General features: G+C 39.3%; 1 protein-coding gene across 2 annotated transcripts in view; it reads left to right on the top strand.

Moving 5' to 3' along the window:
- Positions 1-25,566, top strand: part of nr3c2 (nuclear receptor subfamily 3, group C, member 2) — an 86,198-nt gene that overhangs the window by 43,487 nt on the left and 17,145 nt on the right. For both annotated transcript variants that reach the window (XM_067584970.1, XM_067584969.1), the window contains exons 3-6: positions 8,255-8,382; positions 16,899-17,015; positions 22,583-22,927; positions 24,640-24,784. In XM_067584970.1, coding sequence (XP_067441071.1) covers positions 8,255-8,382; positions 16,899-17,015; positions 22,583-22,927; positions 24,640-24,784 — 735 coding nt within the window. The remainder of the gene's footprint in view (positions 1-8,254; positions 8,383-16,898; positions 17,016-22,582; positions 22,928-24,639; positions 24,785-25,566) is intronic.

The raw sequence follows: 25,566 nt of genomic DNA, 5'->3' as shown, positions 1-25,566 counted from the left end.
CCCTTAAAGATAATCTTCCTCTCCAGGGATTTGTTTTTCTCATTTGTCCTAGGGCCTCTAAGCTGAGTTTGGAGGTCACCTGCTGTACAGGCAACGGGCACACATTTGCACTGTAAGGAACCAGGTATTGCATGGAGTTGATGGAAGAAAGCAAAGTAAGCAGTAAATAGGGTTAAAATGTGAGCACAGGGGGAGGCCAGGTCTAGAGTTCATCCATGCCACTGAAATAAAAGGATTTGGGGCTATAACAAAACCAGTTTTAGCAGCATAGCTTTGAAGTGGTCCATTTGTGTTTATGTTCGTGGCAGTAAGCTAGATTAGAGTAAATTTTGAGCCTTGTTTCACAAAGGTGGTGAAAACAGCCTCTCTTTCGTCTATTTAGTTAGATTTGCGCCAACTACTGTGCTTATTTTTGTTGTTATCATGTAGGTTTATGTTGAGGAGGGAAATGTGATTTAAGTCACTGAGCTGGTATTTCATGTTCCTTCATGTGTTGAACATTTTGTGGTTATCATCAGCCTCCTGTTTGCATTGTTTCTCTATTTCCCATGCCTGGAAATCAACCTGATGCCCAACAATGTATTTCTCAACATGTCAGCTGAATTGTGTCCCAGCTGTTTTGTGGCTGTTTCTGTTTTTCCGCAAAGGTCTTCATAACTTGCCGCTAAAAACAGAAACTTTAGGGATCAGCAACGGATCAGTGTGAGGAGCATGTGAGAACCTAAGTTCTTTTAGTCTGTAAAGACACTTTTGTCGCTGTCGATCAAAACGGTGCCGCAGGACTTGATGAGGAGATTTGTTGGGGCTGCTACAGAGCTGCATAAATGAATAGCAGGATTGTTTTAGAGGGGGTAAATTCAGAAGTATCTTTATCTTTACAGTATACTTTTTGTATGTCTGTTGTGCATTACACTATATTTTGCACTATATTTATATTTTGTTTTTTTGTCCACCTCTGGTAGCAAGTGACAACTTGCAGCTCTGAAAAATATCTAAGTCTAAGAGAAAGTTTTCGAGGTAATTAAGCTACCAAGTGTGAGCTTTACACCCCTAAACCTTCTGCTCAGAGTTCTACAGACACATTATTTAGAAATTCAGATGCATGATTCTTCTAAATGGAGTTCCTTGCATTGTTGGAGATCCGGTTCATGCTTTGTGTGTAAATGAACTCTGTGGACCGCATATGGTCAAACTGAACGAGTGGGCATATTGACCCCATGAACTGTAAAGGAACTGTTTGTTTTTCTTTTCTCTTTTGGCATTATGCAAAAAGCAGAATTTAAAAACAGCACCAGTTTTTGGAATTTTTGTGTGCAGTTTGAAAGGTATGAAAAGCATGTATACCAACAAGCATTCATCAGCAGCACATCAGCTTTCATAGAGTTTAAGTATGTCATGCTGTAGAGTAACCATGAACTGAGCTTGGGGCATGCAGTGGCATCCTGTGCCTAATTTTATACTGTATGGATATGATCAGTCCCTCGCTGCCCTTGACAGGCATGAATTACGGGAGTTTCCATCCATGATAATCCTCCCCGCCAGATAATAACACCCTGCCACATCTCCTTGAAATCCGTGCCTGCGTGCTTTACCACTTAGCCAAAATACCTCAGGTGATTAATTCCATTCGTTTTGTTTGACAGTGAGTGATTTAGTTGAAGTTAAAATGGTCAAACAGCTCTAGCTAGTTATAACCAGTCGAGTTATACTCCCACTGCCCTAAAGGTATCCACTGACTCAAAGCCCCTAGGCCACTCAGCTGCTGCAGCATACTTAAGAAAAGGTGAAAGTTCAGATCCGAGTGTTTGGGAAGTTGATGTTTATGGTTGTTTTTGGAATTTAAAGTCAGAGAAAGGTACAACTTTAGACATGTTGGGTGAAGGAAGATACAAAGTGGATACTGTGTGTAGATCAGAGCGATACTAGAGTCTGTATCCGCCCATAGACCGAGCCTCTATCAACTCCCTGAAGGGGGCTGTGTTTGTGTGCATTTCTTGTCTCATTTCTTTGTTTACACTCAAAACAGTGGATTTATATGAGAAAGATAATCATGATTTGCTGTTATGGGGAAGGTCACTTAAAGTTTGTAGGCATAAGCCTTGGAGGCGAGACAACACAACAGCTTGGAATTTAAAACAAGGAGAGCAATGACAGCTTGGAATACAGATTCCATCAGACTGCAAATTTTCCATTTCTGTGGTGAAATAGATTTTTTATTATGGTAAAATAGCCTCATTCGCCCTGTATTTTGTGTTTTTTAAATATTGTATTTAACCATAAAATATAAGCAAAATTATGAACATTGACAGGGGAAGTTACTATGTCTGCTAACTAAAATGTATGAAACCCTCATGCACAACATTTTAAGGTTATACACTTTTTTTTCTTCACTATATGAAGCAGCCTGTAGGAGTTGATTATACTGTAACCTTAACACAAGTGTAACACAACCCCAGCAAAGAGGAAATCTCATATTTCTGTATGCTCAGGTACTCTGCCCAATGCCAGGGTCACCTTCACCAGGAAAAATAAATCCCCAGTGGCTCTCTAACACTACCCATAAGACCTCTCTCCCTTTGAGAGGCGGTGAGTGGGTGTCAACCTAATGTTTATACTGTCTGCTCATGGTTATGTAAGCCATTTTGTCCTCTTTCTTCTCTCTCTCTCTCTCTATCTCTCTCTCTCTCTCTCTCTCCATCTCCCTCAGCTTGTTTAAACTAATCTACCTTTACCTTTCCAACATGCCAAGTTGTGTGTTATATAAATATCCTTTGAACAGGTCGAGCTTAAGGTTTTTCAGCATTCCAAAGTGTGTATTACATAAATATTGTAGGCCAGACTGTAGAGAGGCACTGTACCGTGGAAGCTGTATGTTTTTTTTTGTTTTCTTTTTTTTTTTTTTTCGCAGAGTCAAGGATGCTTCTCTTTTATGAAGGGCAGGTTCAGGGAGGCTGTGATACTTGTCTGAACTATCCGTGTGATAACAGCCTCTAGAATGAACAAGTCGGTGTGTCTACTCACACACACACACACATATTTATCTTTACAGTGGGCGGCTGGCTCTACAGCAGTGTAAATACAGTACAGTACAGTACACATTACATACATGATGAGGACATTGTTTTTCTACACAACAGAACTCTCTCTGTGGTTCAGCTGCTTGTTTACTGACTCTGTCATGCTAATGTACTTATGTGGGTCACAGGGTTCATTCTTACCACGTGAGCCTTGCTTGTCCTCCATCATACAGCCATCTCACGGTCCATTATTCACCCATAACGATGTTATCTTGATAACCTCAGAATAACTACAGCCCCCTTGACTTCCTTTGTATCTCTAATTTGTCAGTTTTCTTCGAATTCATGCTCAGTTTCTATGGCAACTAATTGTTCTAGTTATGCTACGCTTGGATGACTTCTGACCTTTTCTTGTGACCTATATTGACCTGTTTACAGTTAATGGAGATTACAGACTCAGACCAGCAGTGGCTTTGACAAAGTTCAAGAAAAAGCCCCTTTAAAAAAAAGAAGAAAAAAAAAAAAGAGGAAGAGCGCTTCGAATGACCGCTGTGATTAAGAAGTGCAATATTTCTGGATTCTGGTAAATCTTTGGCTTAAATAACCATCCTTTCTGGATGTAGCTCTCGCTGATTTAGCATTCTTTCCGCAGCTGAGAGAGGGTGGAGATATTTGAACCATTTGGAGAATGCTCCCAGTGTGACATCCCAATTACATGTAGAAAAACATGAGGCCAATTTTAACCCAAACATCTGTCCTGTAGTTCGGTCCTCACACATTTTACTGGGCACAGTGGGCCTTATCTGGCTCCAAGCTCATACATTTCTTTTCTTCTGTCATTTCATTAATATTTTCTGTAAGCAGCATGTCGGTCTGAGAAGCAGCGAAGAGGGCAATAGAGTCCGTGAGAGATAAAAATTTCTGCTTGTACATTTTGGTGGGAAGAAACAGGCATTGTATACTCGCACTCATCTGTATCCTCATGGGAAATAAACAGCAACTAAATCAGTTGTTAGCTTTGTGTGTTATCTTTATAGATGAAAGGACATTGAAAACAATGAAACCGCTGCCCTGGGGTTTCTGTAGGAAGGGAAAAAAGCAACAACTGGAGCGAAGAATGAGACCTTTGATCTGTGCAGTCAGTCCCATTGAGTAAGTCTGAGACTGTACCCAGAAATAGAGAAGACAGGGGTTAAGAAAAAAAAAGTTACTGTCCTAGTTCACAAAAGTAGCCTGCACACAATTGCAGAACTTGTTGGGATTCAGTCATACATGTCATTTAAAAGATACTGTTATGGAGATTATTTCATTTTAATGAAAAATGGCTTTAAGGATTAGGTAGAATGACTCTTTTTCTTTTGTATTCTTGTTGTACTGCACAGTGCAGCTTCCTAAAATTAACATCTGCACTACTGTAAGTCAACATTATATCTCTCTCTCTCTGGCTTTGTGTTTTCAGCACGAGAGGAAGGGTGAAACTCACATTCTGCGTGCAGAAGTTAACAGGTTGAACTGCCTGCTTTAACAAGATTTTACTTCCAGTGCTACATCATTATTTAAGCTTTCATTGAAACAGACAGAAATTGCACCCTCAGAATATTTTAAACTGCGAAAATGACAAGCCAAACTCATTTGGTGTGTCCTCGTGGCCTAGTGGTCTAAAACACACACCACTTAACCGCAACGTCCCTGATTTGGTTCTGACTGGAGATGTTTGCTGCATTTTATCACTGTCACTCTCTCATGATCATTAAAACATATTTCCATTATTATTTCTGCATGTGCTGTACACTGACAAACTGTAGGCTTATAACATCTCCTCTGAAACTGCCTGATTTGGGAATGACTGGTAGCTTGTGTTTAGTTTCGGGCTACTGGCAGCCGTTGGTGCACAGTCACTGCAGCCTGGCCTGTCTGCTCTGGTTTCATAAGCAGAGAGAGTGAATGACCTATATACTTCTCTGAGGGAGGGGAAGTCACCTTGTTGGTGGACCAGCAGGCAGGCTGGCACGCAATGACAAGGTTTTCATGCGCGGCACTATTAAAGGGTTGACCACCGACTGGATATTAGAGGCATACTTTAGAGGGACCTCTCATATGCTGCGCATGTTGTTTTTGGCCATAAACTTTTCCGCGGCTGTTTTTCTTGGCGTGGACTGTCTCCTTGTTAACACTGCTTTATGATGGTGTGAAAAGGCCAATGTATGGGGGAATATTCAGTAGATTAACATACTGAAAAACACATCTTGACATGGATTGGATTTGTGCATGCACACACACTGACACACGCACGCTCACATTAGCTGGAACCATGGGGCCCAGTGCCAGAAAGATCTAGTCAGACAAACACCTCACCAGAGACTCCTCTAAGCGTCCTAACAAATTGAATGTGTGTGTAGATGGACAAGAGGGAATTAGATCAGTGGTCCTGATTGTATCTGAGTGTGCTGTTGCTGTACCCCTTTCCAGCTCGTCCCCTGGAGGAAATGTGTGTGCATGAGAGAGAGAGAGAGAGGGAGAGAGACAGAGAGAGAAGGAGAGAGAGGGAGCTTGGCAGCTGGTTTGATGAAGGATGTAAGGAGAATGTTAACCAGACAATCACCTTGCATGTTATTGATTGAGATGGGAGAGAGGTAATTAGCACAGAAAAGAAGGGGAAGCTGAGGCCACTTTTAATGTTTTGATACATGGTGTTCTCTCTTTGTACCCATCTACATGTTGTGTTCTTTGTGTGTGTTGTTTGTGTACGCGCATGCAGGTTAATGTTCTATCAGAGATTATACTGTATATCTTCATTTTTTCATGTGTGTAGACTTAATATTAAATGCCTTAAGCTTTTAATCCGCAAAGAATGTGAATATATGTTACATTTTTATTAGATATGAGACCCAACTGATTCAGTGTCGCTCCTCTAACAAAGGGCATAAATAAGCAGCGTACGCTAATATAGCCTGTTCCAATTTTACTCACACTGTTTAGCTCCATGCCATGTGCATGCATGGAGCCCCATCCATTGAAACAATGATGAAATCATGTCAGGTTCCATACTAAATTGTATTCAGGTAGCATATTCTTTTATAAAAATCACCTTCTATTTGTCTTTTGCCTTACATCTCCATTCAGCAGACACTGGTTTGAGAAATTGATTTCGTCTTAATGTCCTTGGGTGTGCATTTGATTTAACTTCTGAAAAGCTTTATATATAGCTTATTATTGAAGCCGCATATAGTAATTTGTAGTATAGTATATTGACATTTGATCAAAAAAAAAATCAAAGTATAAAACTTTCATTTGAAGTCACAGTGAAACAGAAGTTAAAGCGTCTTTAGCTTCTGTATGGTGACATATTTCCCAGTGAAACAGAATACGTGAGTGGTGTACGGTTACAAGAAGAATTTAAATCAAATCCTTCACATTTGATTGGCCTGCTACAAAGTGGGCGTGGCATAGTGAATACAGCACAATACGGAGCTGTGGAGAGAAATAGAGCTGTAAAAGACTGTTGGCTCTCACACACACTTCCCTCACCCACATTGTTGGATCAGGAGGAGGACGAGGCAGTTTTTGCTCCCTGATATAACACACACTTCCATCTATGATGTTGCCCTGCTTGTTACTACAACCCACAAGCGGTCAAGTGCAGATTTAATATGATAGGTGTGGTTAGCCAGTTACCCAAATTCACATTTTATTGGATACATTTTTGTATACACTCCTGAGTTCAAGATGAGTTATCAAACATTTGAAAACATTTAACAGGGAGAGAAAGGAGGGATTTTGATGTAAAAATATTCAGAATTTGGCATAATTGACATATAATTGATGGGTATCTTATGAACTAAGATATAACTGAACAATTAACCCATGGACACAGGAATAAAACTGGGAAAATGTTGGAATTTTTTCTTATTTCATTGTGTCTTTAAATTTGGGCCCTAACACTAACCGTTGATGTACAGTTGCTTTGTATTGACAGTAAACCAAATCATTTATTAATAAATAACCAGCATTATGAATCTCTTACAGACTTGCTTGTATTGCAATTTTGAATAAATGCCTATGAACTAATAAAGCTACAACAACCAAAGGTATTTAACCAAAAGTTCAACCAACCAACAGTATCTTTGGCTATACTGCATTTAAACAGGAATAATATATTAGAAGTGAGCAAGCATGAGACTAGAAATACATGCATTGATGTGTAAAAAGTGTGTTATTATTACATTTACGGTCATCAAAATGAATCAGATAATTTACCTTGTGTGGATTTTACATATTGCTCAACATTGCTTTGTATGCACTGAATGAGTCCACATGTTTGTTCAAACATGGCAGTAAAAATGCCTTGGCGTGCCTCTGTAGTACCTGAATTTACAATAGATGAACTGCAGACACACATCATCCATTACAGATGACCTTTGACACTCATTACCAGGATCTGGATGAGATCATTTGCAGGAATATGTAAACAATAACCCTTAACTAATTCTCCCATTTAACGCTTTATTAGTAAGAACATAATGTACATACTGAGCTGTAATATCATGTAATTGTAGAAAACAGTCAGCAGTGAAAGCGGTAAATGATGCCAAAGTATATAATGCTTCGGATCATGAAAACTGCAGCAGACTGTCATCAGATGTGTTGCCTGCTGGTTACGGCTCAAAGTAAATAACAGCAACATGTCATGCTTCTTACTGTACAGAACACGTCAGTACTGATTTTCCCCTTTGATCTTTGACTCTAAACTGGTTACATAACTTACACTATCACACAGGAAGATTTTTTGCTTCATCATGGTTTGTATTATTTTTGTCCAGCACTCAACACTTTTTCAAGTGCTTCACACTCTTCACGGCAGGGAAGGGTACAAGTGTTTTGGATCCCACTTAAATATGACATCCTGCTCTGTGTCTCTCTGCTTATTGAATTTAAATAATCTCCTCTATAATTCTGTCATTGTCATCTCTATAAGCCTGGTGAAGCTATAAATCAGACGAGTGCAGAGCTCTCCTCTCTTGGTTGGCAGACATCTTTATGGCTAGCCACATTGTGCAGCTACTGTTCTGTGGGTCGTAAAACCAAAAATGTTTCACAATGTGTATCAGACTGTAACACAGTTAAGAAGGGGACAGTCTGCCCTGGCTTTGTTGTTGACTTTTTAAAATTCTTTGTTGATTTATGTCTGGTCTGAAAAATGTTGTGTGTGTGTGTGTGTGTGTGTGTTGTCTTTCCAGCTCGCCCCTGAGACAGCCGTCCTCAACGGCCAAAGTGTGCCTGGTCTGTGGAGACGAGGCATCAGGATGTCACTACGGTGTCGTGACATGTGGGAGCTGCAAAGTCTTCTTCAAAAGAGCTGTGGAAGGTACAGTATGGCTTAAACTCACATTCAAGCTTTGCTATGGTGGCTTTGAGAACACAAGTAAATAGACTGAAGACAAGCAAATTAAGAAAACACCTTTACCACTTTGACAGCACATATTGGATGTCATATTTAGAAAAAAAAAAAGGGAAACACAAGCAAATTAGGAAACACCTTTACCATCCGTTCGGCAACACCTATGCAGTATTTTCACTGCAAATACACGCGGAGAAATGGTGCAAGTCGTAAGCTAAAACCAGATGTGTATTAGTAATTAGCAACAAGCAAGGCCAATTACTCCTGTAATGTCAGAATCATGCAATCAGATTCTTAAAATTAAAATAATTGCATTGCATAATCAACTCATTTGTCATCCAGACACTTCTGTACTTGCTTATGTTTTTTTGTATTTACAACATGCACTTTTGCAGCATATATGTTGTCAAATTACTGAACGTTTCTTAACCTGAATTTTTTTTAAACTTCTAAATGCTACCTATGTGTTGTCAAAGTGATGTAGTTGTATCTTTTGTTGCAGTGTGTTGAGCCACTGTAATTTTCTTCCACTGAGCATGTTAAAAAAGGAAATTTGTGTATTATTTTGTTGTTCAGAGAGAACTGACATACTGTAATTATTTCAACTTTAATCCTAAAAGAAATATTTGTATAGCTATGGTGGAAGAATGCTGCTGTGCAGAAGATGTTATTCTTTTCAGGATGTTTCATTCATCTTGCATTACACAAAAATTGGCGCACAAAAGTGTTATCAAATGAATTCAGTCTACATTACCTTAATAGACAACTGCAGCCTTCAGAATGTTATTGGCAGATATTCTGCTCCATTTTATTAAAAGTTTGTAGGGAGTACCATATGCAAAGTAAATTGAAATTTGTGGTACAAACAGTTGCAACTGGGAAATGTTAATGAGAAAATGCATGCAAATACAATGACTCTGCTTTTGGTGTATTTCCCTTTTTCACCTTTTTTTCCAAATCTTCCGACAGAACAGAGTTCAGAGCTCAGTCAGAAAAGAGCAAAGCAGCTTGTTCTTTCATTTAGGCAGCATATTTTTCTGATAACATTTGCAAGATTTATCATCCACTAATTGATGCTAGTTTTATTTGCACACACTCTTTAATGTTGTAAATTATGGTTTGTGAATTTAATCTCAGTAGACCTTCGACATATTTATTATTTCCAAAAAAAAACAGGCATAACATTTATAGACTGTGACCAAGTTGAGTGGCACATCAGTAAAAAAAAAAACAAAAAAAAAAAAAAAAACATTCAGTAGGTAATTCTCCTGCAGCAGCTCTTTATGTTATATTTAGCTTGGGGAAAATCAGCAGCAGCCATAATGTGCTTTTCATTTTGTTGCCAGAGGCGTTGGCCTAACTCATTTAGATGAGTGTGTGAATGCAAAACACACTCTTACAGACCCAGTGCAGGCGAGAAAAAAAAAAAAAAAAAAAAAAAAAAAAGCAAACAAGCCCGCCTGCCAGCCAGCCGTCAAGCCCTCTAGGTGTTTTCCTGACCATTGGAGGAATTGCACTCATTCCCAATCAAATCATGCCTTAATTTGATGATATTTACACACTCGTCATTATGGAGACCTGAAACCAGATTATGTGTCTGGGGTTATCGAATCAGATGCCATTGTTCTCGCTTTAAGCGTGGCCGGCAGAGAGCTGGTGGCAGATGCTGAAGATCTGACTTTATGTGAGAGCGATAGTTAAGTGAAGAACGCTCTATAGGCTATGTGATTATACTACTAAGACCTCATTTGTTTCTCATCTGATATATAATTATAATAAAATTGACTCATTGATTATGTATTCATGTCTAATGCCCTTTGTAATCTAAAGCGGTGCCCCTTATTTTCATATCTTTTTGAATCTCTGTTTTTGATTGGAGTTTCCTCTTACCTCTGCACTGCCAAACTGCCACTGTGCAAACTATGAACATAATAAGGGCAACCCATACAGCGGTGTGATGTCATCAAGGTTGCGTGCCACGTGTGTGCCCTTCTGATGTGCAAAGCTAGCCGTTACATCACTTGACCCCTCCACAGCTGCTGCTTAGGTGGAAAGAGAGAGGTGAGGTGGAGGGAGGCAAAGGATGTAAATAGTGAGAGAAGGATTTTGCAAAGTGAAGAGAGATAGAGGACGGTGAAACAGATACAGAGAGGGAGGGGGCGGAGGAAGGACAAAGAAAAAGTCAGACGCAGACAGAGAGATAAAGAGAGGAGGAGCCGAGAGCGGCAGTAAGAAACAGGGAGAGGGATGGAAAACGATGTGTCAGCAGTGAGCTCCAGAGAGGTGTAAGTTAGGACGTGAGGAGACGTTTCACTCCTCCCCTCTCCTAGTATTTCCTCCGCCTTCTACTCCTTTTTTCTCTCAAAGTTAAAAACTTAGACTCGGCATGTGAGATATAAAAGAAGACTGCAGAGAGTGGGCATCTGTACAAGGGGAATAATCCAGCCCATGCTTAATTTCTTTTGGCACCGCCTGCCTCAGGGGACACAACTTTTCGTTCGGCTGTAGCTCATTAGACGACTAACTGGCTCACAGCCTTTTACTACAGAGATAGTTAACATTCTGGATTCATCAACAAATCAGATGAAATCCTTCGACTATGGAGGGTCTGGTTTCCCTTTATTCAAGTCAGACAAGTCATTGTTAGGTAGCTGTATTTGACATCACCGGAACTTGGCACAGTTATTCTTTGAAGTCTACGTTTTTTATGTTACAGTTAAAACGTCTGTTTGGAATATCTATTGGCCACGTGGGCCTTTTACCCTCCAACTCTGTGCGCTTACAGTCGTCCTCAATATTCATTCCACTTAATTTTTGTCATATCTACCAGAAGGCACAGCCAACTGCACACTTTAAAGTTTACAAGCATGGTCCCAGGAAAGGTATAGAAATATTTAATAGTGGAAAGAGCTGTCTATTTGGCTGCGAGCTTTTCGAAATGCTCTCAATTCATTCTTTAAACGCTCACAAAACACAGTACACACTCACACACGTATTTCACAAAAGAAACATTCATCCACCTGCTCTCCCATTCACCACAAGTCATCCAGTTTATCTTACAGTAAGGCAGCCCTTATTACACTCGCACATTTTATTGACTGTCACATTCTAGATGTTGTTGTATGGTAAACAGACTTAGAGGAGGAGTAATCATTTTTATGAATCCTACAAGTTTTGCAGCGGTATCGCTTCTGTTGTCTCGACTTTCACATGCGAACATGCAGCCAATTTATACTGTAGGCTCTATTAAAGAAAGTGAAAGAATTTTTTCAGTATAAACATTTTCCTGTGCTGTGGAAAAATGCCTCCTGACACAAAACAACAGTTATCATCGCTAATGAAATGTGGAAATAGCTGAATGCATTCATATGTGCTCCTCTCCTGCAGCCACTCCGCTAAAGACTAGTTTGTTGATACAAGACAGCTGCACTCAATAAATGACTCCATGTGGAGCACATTTGAAGAGTTCAACGCCAGCTTATTATTCACATGTCATCAGTGGCTTGGCATGTCTGCTCTTCATAATAATACTAGGCGCAGCTTTCAGCTCACTTGCTGTTTCTGCCGGTCTCTTATTGAACTGAGAGGTTTACAGAGACATTAGTCAACCTTGTTATGGCCTCACTTTGTTCTGCAATGTGACTGGGTCATGGTTTCCATGGCGCTTGTGTCAATCTAAAAACCTTTTCTTTAGTATCCGCCCCTGTGGGAGAGGTCATCTGAGGACAAGTCTTACACTGTTTCTGCTTTGACTGGCAGCTAGGGCATCCAATCCCGTCTTTTCCAGCTCAGGCAGGGGGAATAAATTCCTCCCCCCAGTGCCGGAGTGAATGCTTCAGGTTGTGTGTGAGAGGCTCATGTAACAACAGCTGGAGTGAAGCCATTTACCAGTGTTGGATCCTTGCTCTCCAGCACATGTCTCACATCAGAGGCTCTTTGATCGGAAACCGCACACATCATACAAACACAATCAAGGGCATATGTCATGCACACATGCATGGGCACATGCATCTTCATAAGTGTTAGAGGAATTCAGGTGTGCAGCATTACGTAGAAATTAAATCTGCAAAGCTTACTGTAAGCATGTGTGTGACCCACATTGCTAATAGGCATTTAGGTTAGAGAATGCAGCCTGAGGAAGGGTCTCTAATGCAACCTAGATACATTTACCATCGCAGTAGGTGTGTGCATTTTATATCCTTCTGACTTTAAAAATAGACACAAGGGCATATAACATGTTAGGGCTACGACTAATGATTATTTTTAATATCAGCACAGTTTTTTCAATCAGTTGATCAACTGTTTAGTCCACAAAATGTTTGAAAATAGAGAAATGGCTGTAATACTGTTCCAGAAACTAAGGTGACATCGCCAAATCGCTTTTTTTGGTCTGACCAACTGTCTAAAATGAAAATGTATTCCATTAACAAGTACATAAAACACAGAAAAGCAGCAAATCCTCACATGTAAGAAGCTGGAACAAGCAAGTGTTTGGTGTTTTTTGCTTGATTATCTAAGTCAATTATTTTCTTTGTCAAACGACTAATTGATGAATTGAATTTAAATCTCAGCACTACAATAAATACACAGCACCTTGTCTACCTGTGAAGCCTCTAATAACAGTAACAGGTAGGCTGTATGTTTGGCACATGTATGATGATGTAACTCACTCATCTGTGCACACACTACTTCCTCCATGCCCTCAGTTCCCCTGGCCTGGGCCGACCTGCAGGCCCGATGGCTCTCCAGCGGACATAATCTGACCTCCATCTCTTCCTGTTCCCTGGTGATACCTTTGTTCTTTGACATCAATGCAAAAAGGATCAGCTGCAGTCAGTGGGTTACACCTTTTGTGTTCAACCAAATAAGCAGTGCCAATCTGATGGGCTTTATCAGTGTCTCCACTGGTTATTCATTTGTTAAAGACATAGTAGAGGGAGAGTGTTGTGAATGCATCTGCTGACAGGGCTAAATTACTGTTAAAAAAAAAATCTGTGGCATCATTTTTTGATGCCAGTAGTTGCTCAAGTGTGCCTCATGTGCATATCAGACACCATACAAGTAATAGCAGACAAAATACTAAAGTTATATAGCCCATACTGTATCAGCATATTGTAAATGGAAGAACTAAAATGCGTGGGATTTTAAACTATTATTCAGCCCGGCAACTAATTTTTTCAAAACAGCTTTCATGAGAAATGTGTGGGCATATTTCTGTTTCCATCTGTAGTCTGACAACAGGTAACTGCACCCAGGCCTCTTCGATTTGTAAAAAAGAGTCAAATGTGTTTTCAACCTCTAGTTTTTTGACTGCTAGTTTTAAGGCCATTCTAAATTAAATATTGGGCCATTGTTCCTACAGTTATAATCAAATATCAGAGTGTTAAGAAACAAGTGTAGTGCTAGTGCTGGTAATAGTGTTATGATGATGCATTGTAGGTGAAAGTACTGTCAAATAGATTTAGGGTGCGTTTATCATAAACTCTACCATACAGTAAATGGTTGCTTTTGTACACTAGACGCCTCTCAACACCATATTGGGGCCTAAACAATGACTGAATGCATTATGTACAAATGCAGCAGATGAGAAAAATCTCGGTAAAAAGAAAATGCACAAGACAACAGTTTGAGATATAGTGCATTATTATAGAAGTGGAGACATTAGTAAACAAAATAACAGCTTCTATTTACATCCTTTTTTTAAACTTCTGTAGCCTCTTTTTATAATGATCCAGACAGGGAAACCTAATTGTGTAGAGCCCCATCCAACACAGCTGTTTGTGTGTTATCCAAAGAACTGGAGTAGCAGCGCTATTGCAAGGCAGTGATTTGCATACTGCTGGCCCAGTGGTAACAACAATTATATCCCTGAGAGACCTGTTTTTTTGGTTGTTTGGTATTTTTTGGCTATGTAATTTAGGTTGCATAAATACCTATGAATGACTGAATGAATTGTGAGTGGATAATTAAATGGCATTAATCCATCAGACTGACATGAATTTCAGCAGCGCATACTTTAATTATGTGCCCTCCTGTGTCTGCAGTACCAACTAAGAAATTTGTAGCCAATGCCAAATGCCATTCAGGAGTCACTGTAGTAGCATTGATGAGGGTCAGCCACTGTATCTGAGAGGCTGTTTTCACAATTAGAGGTCTGACTGGCTGTGTGTAGTGGCTTTTTAAAAATGTCAGGTTAAGGGCTGTATTTCAGTCTGTCTGTTTTTTTTTTTTTGGAAAGTAAATGTACTGTATCTGTGCAGGAGGACTGCAGGGCAGATCACTCTTGTTAAAGCGGGGTCCCCATAGGAGAGAGTGTTTCCCTTTCAGAATAATGTCTCCATAACTGATGTGCGCGGGAGCTGACAGACAACAGAGACTACTCAGCGGGATGTTGCCAGATTCTGAGATCATTAGCTAAAAGTAGACGTGAGCAGACTCCATTAAAGAACTCTGAGGGCTGTCATATGTAATGGTGAATGCTGAAAGAGTGTATTATACCAGCAGACAGGAGTTTTTAAATTGATGTCAGACTCCATACTGTATAAAGAATATCTTAATAGAAATTGACATTATTGAATGTTTTTACAGTATAAACAGGAAAAAAGAAGTGATAGATTTTTGGATGTGCATATGGAAATATGAGTCAAGATGAGTTCATAAATGAAGAACTTTCTTATCAGATGAAAGGAGGTTTTTTTTTCACTTTTTGGAGATATTTTCCAAGGTAGGACTGAAAAAGTAACGTTCATCAGTAAGCCCGCCATGTGCCAGGATGATAAGCAAAAGCACATATTCAGAAGTAAACATGCTGTGTGAGTGCATGTGAGTACATGCACACAGTGCATAAATAAACAACCTTTTTCCCTTTTAGAGACAGACTAACACTCGTGCGCATACACACCATCGGACTACAACTTCGGCTGTCTCATAAAGTGTATTTCACTCTAACAATTATTAACAAGATTCACGGGAATGAGCAAAACAGTTGACAGGAGGGCTCCAGAGTTTTCAGAATTGCCATTTGGTCCGACCTATCCAAGCGAGAGTGTGTGTGTGTTGTGTGTGTATATGCATGTGTGTGTGTGTGCGTGCACGAGGGGGATGGGGAAGGGGATGGCTGCGTTGTGTTTCCTGTGTCGCAGTTTACTGTTTTTTAGAGCAAGAAAAATGGGCTTATGTAACGGTCATGTGATTTAGCCAGAAATAGTGGTGGGGCTACAGCTGCTGCCTCTCCTCCTGCAGCTCGGTTCCTTGGCTTTTGGCAGCAGCCAGACAGACACACTGCGCACTACTCCTGCTAGCTCAGAAAACAACTTCTGCTCAGTCCTACACACAAATACAAATACTGTACTGTAGATGCGAAATAAGGCAATGCACAAAATATACATGTTTGAGCAACTGCATGTAAACACAACACACAAGCTGTCATGCTATAGTCTATGCCAGGAATCTTGGGTACTTTTAATTGCATAAATGATACAGGACAAACAAGCAGGAAAATACAGATTGATACTCATCCATACATGTGCCTGCATACATCCAAATACAGAGTCTGAGATGTACACACAATTTGAATATCAACCCTGACAGAGCTAAACCATGCACCGGGGTCATTGGGGTTACTATACCACACTACACCTCTCCATCTGGGTTGATTTCCATGTGTGTCTATTGGTTTGTGGAAGTAGATACAAGATTTGCAGTGTTTTTGAAATTGCCAAGTGGAGCGGCTTTGGCTCTATGTGTGTGTGTTTGTGTGTTTGTGTGTGTGTGTGTGTGTGTGTGCGCGTGTGCATGTGTGTGTATACGATAGTGAGAGAGTGAATGACTGCATGTGTGCATGAGCGCGAGCCTGCCTGCCTGTGTGTGGGCGTATGGCGCTCTGAGGCTGGCGGATGTGTGGAAAAAGGGAAAAGGGAGGGATGGAGACGCAGGCGCAGAGAAGGAGAAGAGTGGAGGAGGAGAGGAGCTGTACAGTGAAGAACTAGTGGAGCGGAAGGAAGCGCTCTGAAATGGGAGATCATTGGGTTTAGCTAAGGGCTAGGCAGGAGGCAGGAGGGATTCTCGCCATGTTAGCATCACTGTCAGGAATAGTCTAGCTGCAGCCAGTGTCCTGGTTCCAGCAAATTCTAATGCCCTCATGCCATATACTGTATAATACACCATTAGTCATGCATTGTAGAATGTGAGAGCGGAATAATCACGATTTCAATCATTTTCATGGTGATAATCATGAAATGTAGATCTCTGATATTGCCAGACATTTCACGGGTTTCCTTGACCTACATAACAAACAGTCACAGACAGAGATAGTCATGTAAGCAAATATAATTTGGTATTTCATAAGTTTGTCCCCTTTATCTTCCCCTTCATTGCTTTTTTTCAGCTCTTTGCTTCACTTAGAAAATATCACCGCTGTTCTATGTCAAGCTGCATATAAGGTTCACCATTGAACTGACGCCATGTCTTGTCTTTTTTTGTAGGTCAGCACAACTACCTGTGCGCCGGGAGAAATGACTGCATCATTGACAAGATCCGAAGGAAAAACTGTCCGGCATGTCGCGTACGGAAGTGTCTCCAGGCTGGGATGAACCTAGGAGGTGAGGAGTCACACTCTCATTACAGATTTGCCCTGTCTCAGATGTGACATTTGAGCCAGCCTCCCTCTGCTTTTAAGAAATGATAGATATGGAAAACTAGGTCTGGTCGTAGTCACAGGAGGCCCAGGGATGCTGAGTCATAGGATGTTTGTATGTGCATATAGTATATCTGAGCACAATGTGCATTATGTATCTATACTAGGTGTAGATCTACAGTACTCTATGCAGTGCCAGCTGACAAAGCCTGCAGACTAGTTACAGTATTGTGTTAGTCAGAGGGATGTGGTTTATTCAGAGTGGAAATATGATTTTTTTTAAGTTGAAATGTATTAATTCATTGTTCTTATTTATTCCATTATTGAGGGCTGCAATGGCATATACAAGCCTAAACACACTCTTGATAGGTTTTCAGTCCATTAGAGTGACTGGAATTACAATTTCAATGTCATACTCTCAAAGGAAGTTAGATTTAAACATTAGTGTAAACACAGAGAAAAATGGTACTTGTGGGATTGCGGACATATAGTTATGCTGTCAATAAATAGCACCACTGATATTTTAGACCAGCTGTAACTGCTGTGCACTGTAATTTCAAAGCAATTTCCTTGACTTGGTTTCAAAATGAAACATTTACAAAATGACTGAAGTTATTTTTCATAATTACCATCACCTAATATTCATACCTGTTATTTTAATGTTACCCTGTGGCATATTGATACTATTGCAGAGCTGCACTTTTTTGTCATGAAACACTTCAGTGAATAAATCTATTCAAATATGCAATGAAACAATTGTGTAAAAACATTGAATATTCTATAAGCCTGGGGGATATTTCAGCACTTTGGACAGATTATGTGGCCTGATCCAAATTACAGCATACAAGCTGTTGGTTTATGAAAACTCTGTCATTTAAAAATGTACTGGAACTGTCTGCTGTCAGGTCAAGTTTATTTGTTTAGCCCAATATCACATAAAAGATCTAAATGGGCTTTACAGGCCCTCAACAACAACACCTCCCAACCAAGGCCGAGCTCTCTCTCTCTCTCTATTGCTTACTTCGTGACTAAATGGCTGCAAGAATGAGGTTCTAATTTCTTATTTTCTGATGAAGAGATTATATTGATGAAGTTTATTGAGCGGGAGAATAATTTACCCAGACTAAGAGTCAACAGCCATGCCAGCAGCTCTATCAGGCTTCACTTAGGCACAGTGGTGCTTTGAGCTAAATGCTATCATCAGCCTGCTAACATGCTCACAACGACAATACTAACATGCTGATGTTAGGCGGGTTCAGTGTTTACCATTTTAACCATCTTCATTTAACATCATTTAACATTAACAGCATGCTAACACTTGCTAAATAGCACAAAACAGAAAGTACAGCTGAGGCTGATGGGATTCCCATTAATTTTACAGGTATTTGGTCATCACAGTAGCGAACAAATCGAAATTATGACGTGCTGGTGACGCTAGATGAAAAGTCAGGGGATCACCAAAATCATCAGGATTCATCCCCTGGGTACTATGGATATCTGTACCAAATTCCATGCCAATTGACCAATAGTTGTAATAGTTTTTTGTATTTCGGTCTGAACCGAAGTGGTGGACCACCAGACTAACAGCCGTGCCGCTAGCAAGGCTAAAAATTTGATGTCATGACATGAAAATGAGCACTTTCAATTAATGATACATTGTAAAAAAAGAAATGCTCTCAAATTGTTATGGGTTATGTATGGGTATGTGTGACCAATCAGATAAATTACAGAGGATGGCCACTTGAAATCAAGGGGTCATAATGAAGGTAAAAATGACTAATCATGAACATTTCAGTGGTGAGGATACTGTTGTGTTTATTTTAGTATATCTTGCTTTTTTTTACTGAAGCTTCTTGTTAGTACACTGCCTCCTTTGCTGCTGTAACACAGCAAATTTCCCTGCAGTGGGACTAATAAAGGATTATCTTATCTTATCTTATTTTTTGTTTGTATTTGGTTGAAGGACTGGGCCTTTAAACATTAAAGCTAACACGTGACAAAATGTCTATCCTGGAACCAATCCTAACCACTGATTGGTTATGTGTTGTAAGAAAAATAAATATGTGGTTGCTGACTGGGAAAATCAATTTTTGACAAGCTCTTTAAGATACATTTTCTGCATGTGAATGTGTGCATGCTTTCTTTTTGACCAATTTGACTTGCTTTTACATATTTTCAGTCACTCAACACAATGAAGAATGGATGTATTATTGAATAAATACAGAGTTTTCTTAGAACTGATATTTAGCTTTGACCTAATCAGAAAGCATATATCAAGTTCAGTACAGAGATGATTAGGGAGTGAAATCCCTCACAGGGAATAAAAGCCTACAGGTATGTACATGCTGGGGTGAAGGCAGGTCTTATGAAATGCGGGATGAGCAGCATCACTATTGAAGCAGTGTTTGGAGCACTATAGCAGAAGATTTAAAGGAGCTGTGAAAGAGAGTGCACAGCAAGGTCAACTTTAAGGGGACCTATTGCTTTTCCTTATTTTCAGTCATATATATAATGTTATAATGTCAGATGTTCATATTTAACATTTTCAAATGCCAAAATGTCAAATAATGAGGTAAATGTATATAAAAGTAATGTGAGCAATGTCAGTTTCCAACATTTTTTTTTATTTTCAGCCCAAGCTGATTTTATATGGTCATCTGCTCCACACACAGCACGCAAGTTCACTGCTCCGCTCTGCTAACATTATGGTGTTTTTCCATTGTTTTGGGGGTTGTCTAACCAAGCTATGACTCGAGTCAAGCTGGCATGCTGTGGGTATTTTTCCATTACACAGCACAGCCAAGTAAATTAAATTGTTTACCTGTTAGAGGTGTGCTGGTCATTTGCAGCTCACCATCAAACATCTCACTGTGGCTGTCTCTGCTCGTACTATTCCTCCCTGCATTATCTCTCTACTAAAGGAAGGAATCTGTGTGTGTGTGTGTGTGTGTGTGTGTGTATGTATGTATGTATGAATGTCCTTTACATAACTCGAAAACCATTAATCCGATCTACTCTCACACTTGGTGGGTGCATTGCTGGGGACCCAAGGAAGCGCAGTGTCAAATTTGGTGCAATTTGGACACACGACATAATCAATATTGATAAACTTTGAAAATACAAGTGATCATCGAGCCACTCCACTCTGCAGCAGTGGGGCGGGGCTTCTGGGCTCTGCAACCACATGTCATGATCATGAGCCCAGACGGAGATCAGAGCTGTACAACCCTGCCATGAGAGAGATGAGGGGACGACATCTCTCTTTATTTGGTAACATTAAAAGTTAGGCTTTTTTGTTGGCTTCCCGACTCATTTTAAAATAGACAAGAGAATAAGAGAGAGAGAGAGAGAGGGCGAGCAAGCGGAGAGCACAAGCAAGTGACAGAGAGACAGCACTGGTGAGGAGAGACAGTGGTGGAAAGCTTTCTCTGAGAGAGAGAAAGCCAGTGAATGACAGAAATATTTTCTGATTGTTTCACAGTGGTTACGTTTGAAAGCACAAATAAACAACCATCAAACACTCAACAGATGATTTATTGTGGAGACAGATGCTCTTAGTTTCTGTTTCATTTTCCACCTCTGCATTTCTCTCCTTTTCATCCATTCATTATATCCAACTAATGCAGCCGTAATTACAAAAAACAACAGGACAAATTTGCGTTATTTTTACTTCATGTGAATGCAGCTGAAGAGGGAGAGAGAGAGAGAGACTACTACTTCCTCCTACAATGTAAAACATACAATGAAATAAGGGACATTTACTTTAACAAGTTCAACTCTGTAATTTCAGATTTCAAAGAGCTCAATGACCTCTCAAAATTAAAAATAGGCCTACTCCTAGGAGAGGGAGACAGGGCATATCTTGCTGCCCAATATGTATCAACATGCCACAACCTGAGGGACAGTGAATGACCTAGACACACACAGTACACGCATGCATTCTCTCTCTTTCTCACACACACACAAATACATGCATATATATGTATATATATATATATATATATATATATATATATATATATATATATATATATATATATATATATATATATATATATATATATATATATATATATATATATATATATATATATATATATATATATAATTAATATAAATATTAACATTGTTCTTGAAACTTTCATACCAATAAAGCCTATTGAATTGAAAAGAGAGAGGGAGCCGTGGAAAGCTTTCTCTGGAAGCCCGTGAATGAGATAAATGACTGACCAATCAGTGGTCTGCAGTGTTTTTACATCACCTTTTAGTATCAGCTCAGCTTGAGAAAAGTTTTTTCGCACGGTGTGGTCTAAAAAACAAAAAGTAGACAGCGGAAACAGAGCTTTTAATCAAGAATGGACAGACTCTTAAGTTACCTCCCACAGGCAGTTCAAAACCAGTATGTCTCACATAAGCTGAAATCTTTTGAGTAAATATACCCATTCAAATGATCCAAACTGAAGCCACAGAAAATAAATGATCTAAGAGCCCAATATCATTGATACACTTTAATAAAGGATGCAAGCTCTCTGTTATGTATTTTATTTCTAAATGCAACCCTCATTATACTTGAAATGAGAAAAGATTCACTATTACATTACTTAACATCTGTGTATAATAGAATGTTAACTTCTTTCATGGTACTGATTTACACCTCACATCAACAGTATTAATTTTTATGTGCTTTTATTATTATTATTATTATTATTATTATTATTATTATTATTGTACTTCATGTTTATTATTAGTGAGTGGTGGTGGTGTTCTGGAGTGCATAGTATTGAAAAGTGTTCCTAAAAATGCACTCCACCACCACCACCCACTTCAACCTCAATATTAAACATAAATTTATTGAGAGTTATCACCTTTCTGACAATATCAACAAAAACTGAAAATTCATACGCTTTGTAAAAGTAGAACTTATGGCAGAGTTGTTGTACTGGATTGCATTAAATTGCACATGTGCTCCATGAGTGTATATTGCAGTGAGTAAAATATGTCATGTGTGAGTGTAGCATTGAGACTGGAGACTATCTGAACAAACTGAGAATTGTATGAATGTTTATTAGCATGTATGTATTTATTTGTTATTTGGTTCATCATCACTTAAAGATCCCCAGCCATGTATGGGAATATTTAAACAATACCATGATTATTGCACTATTATGTGCTCTTGGTTTTACTGGACTTAATTCGAGATGGTCTCTTTCTAACATCATTCACAATTACAACTTCTCAGAAGATATAACTTCCTTCAGATTCAGAAATAACAGAATTCCTTGAATATTGTACCGTTGAAATTTAATTGTGAAATTAAAAAAATTGCATTGTCATCCATGGATGAAAATGACATATTTAATAAAGACATTGTTAACACATACAGTAGACATAAATGTTTACACCCAGATACTACATACATAGATCCATATTTTCATTTTTATTTAACACATTGCAATTATCTCAGTCAGATTAGCAATGTAAGAAATGCCTCCATTAACAATGTGTTAATAAGGGCTGTTGTGTTCCCCACAGCACGAAAGTCCAAGAAGTTAGGGAAGCTGAAGGGAGTCAGCGAGGACCTGCAGGGCTCTAAGGATGGCCAAACCGCTACAGGTGGTGTTGGAGGCAGTTACCTGTCCTCAGAAAAGGAGCTGAATGCCAGTGCTGCCAATGCCCTCGTGCCCCACGGGCCTGGGGTAGTCACACCTTTTCTGCCGCCCTCCATCTGCAGTGTGTTGGAGCTGATTGAGCCTGAAGAGGTGTACTCTGGCTTTGATAACACACTGCCTGACAGCACTGACCACCTGCTGTCCAGTCTCAACCGCCTGGCCGGAAAGCAGATGGTTCGCTTGGTGAAGTGGGCCAAAGTACTTCCAGGTTAGTGATCACTAGCGTGGTGGGCTGAGGCGTAAAATGCTGTTTAAGGGTGTGCATAAGTTGATGTATTGTGCCATCGTGGATAAATATTGTGTGTAAAGACAAGTTTTTTTAAGGTTATATGGAAACAGATGGTTGCAGTATTTAGGTTGTACTACAAATTGAATTACAAATTGAATAAAGGTCAATAAAGAAGGCTGCAGTTGGATTAAAGCAGTTTATAAGTCTAATAAATTGGATATTTTAAGTGAAATCCAGAATGTCTAAACTTCAGTCAGTTTGAGCCTGTTCATTTTTACAATTATAATCCACTTCTAACAAAGTTTAAATATAGTTGGTTTTATTTTTGGATACATCTAATAAAATGGCAAGCTAAAATATCAGTCCAATAAATCTAAATATTAAAGTCAGTCTTCTGTACTGTAAGCCTGGACTGGGATTTTAATGAAGATAATATCTTCACCTTTGATCTCTAAATTTTAAAAAATCCATCTCTGCTAGTTTTGTCAGAGCACACATTTTAATTTTAAATATTAGGTCAGGAAATTATTCTGCAAATCTTCAACAAGATTAGCAATAAATCCTATTTTACCATTAAATAGAATCAAGATTAAGATTTGCCAAACAGAACTCATTTACATCACTGTTGTCAGATGTTATATTGAAAAGAAGATCTAATGTCTATCTCATTAATTTTTACCCAAGACACTGCACAGAGAGAGAGAGAAAAAAATGTTTAAAAAGGGATAAGCAAGTTCCACTAAAATGCCAGTCAGTGGGAGACATATTGAAAGATGCCTCACAGGTAGCTCTTTGAGGCTGTTTAATTTGCTGTATTGCAAATATTTGATACCTCCACGGTGTCTGCTTGCCATATCCGGACGTATAAATAGAAGGGGAGCCAGACAGAAGGGTCAAAATGAGTACCTTCGACTTTCAGATATGCCACTGCCTGTGTTCAGCTCACATTTGGATGTGGCAGAGCTAAAACACGGCACAACATGGAACCATAGTGTCAGTTTTTCAGTATTTGGGAGCTAAATTATTAGCACATATGATACTGATATCAGATTACCTTTATAGTTACATGAAAAATGAAAAGTCACATAATTTTCATAGAACATTACTAAGTTTTAATCATCAGCCAGCCCTGCACTCTTTATTTTATTAACTGAATACAGTATTAAGCCGGGCATTTGACAAACCTTTTTAGTCTTTTTAGAAAACTGTTTTTGGCAGATTGACATACATATAGACTGAAATAGTTCCTAAGCCTTGATAAGTCACTTGTGTGTCCTCATTTGGCCTATGTTTTGCATGGGGAGGAGTTTCTTGCCAGAGTTTGATTGAGAGTTTGGCAAGTTTCCTATTTGACTCTATTTTTGGAGCTCCATAGACAACACGCCAATAACTGGAGGCCTTGTGGGATTTGCATAAAACAAGAATGGGTGAATACTATTCGGTGGTTATCATGTCTAAACAAATATTGGCACAAAAAAAGTACACTTTAGCGAAGATATGTGGTACGTATTGCATATGTGCAGATACAGGTAAACACATGGACGTGCCCAGCTAAATAAACGCCTTTCGATTTGGGGATTAAGTCCAAATGCTCTTATCAATTTCTGAGTATTGTCAGCTACTTTTAAACATGATGCTTTCTGTGTATCAGCTTCATCTCTGTCTGATTTGTTTGTGTTTGTGTGTGTTAGGTTTCCGGGGCCTGCCCATTGAGGACCAAATCACCCTGATCCAGTACTCATGGATGTGTCTGTCCTCCTTTTGCCTCAGCTGGCGCTCCTACAAACACACCAATGGCCAGATGCTCTACTTCGCCCCTGACCTCATCTTTAATGAGTAGGTCTACACTCCAGTATCTGCAGTATATTGCACAAATTGCTCAAATGTTATTAAAGTTTACTGGTCTTGACATTTAGCTGTGGCCTAGATGTTAAATAATTTGTTATACATCATTAAATGTTATATTATTTTAAAAATGTAACAAAGACACGCGTTCACCCCACCACCTTTTTATCTGTTTATAGTATGTCTGAGCATGAAGCAGTGGAGTCAGTGGACATGCATATAAAATACATTTGGTGTTTGCCTGTGAAATCCCCGTCACACGAACATGTCTATTACAGAATAATTTGTTTTTCACAGTAGATAATTAGTGGATACAGTAATTGGTTGAACAGCCAGGCTTTGACGATTAGCTTCTGCTATTTTCGGCAAGTCAATCAGATGCAAATTCATGCATAAACATCACTTTTGCTAGGGGACTTTGGAGAGTAAGGAGGGTATTTTCCTGCTGTACTATTCTGAGCATGCCATTGACGTACCTGAAAACTATTCAAAGAGTCAAAATTTGTTTTTGTGATAGTGGCGCTGCTTTCAGGAAATCATGACGTACTTAAAACAAGGTCAGAATCTTGCATCTGATTTCTGGTACTTCACGAGGAAATGCTTCTGTACTTTTTGATGGTTCTTTAATTGCACCCGACACAGATGATCAAGCCTAGCAAGGGCAGTCAATGGCCCACTTGATCTGTGTTAATATGTTTGAACAGTGGAGCAAGTGGAGAGGAAGTGTACAGTATGTGGGCCTTTTCTCGTTGGAGCTGCTTGGTGATGAATAG

Source organism: Thunnus thynnus, chromosome 3 (assembly GCF_963924715.1).
Source record: "Thunnus thynnus chromosome 3, fThuThy2.1, whole genome shotgun sequence".
NCBI classification, from domain to species: Eukaryota; Metazoa; Chordata; class Actinopteri; order Scombriformes; family Scombridae; genus Thunnus; species Thunnus thynnus.
Note: the sequence above shows the minus strand (reverse complement) of the source record. Positions and strands in the feature narration are given on the sequence as shown.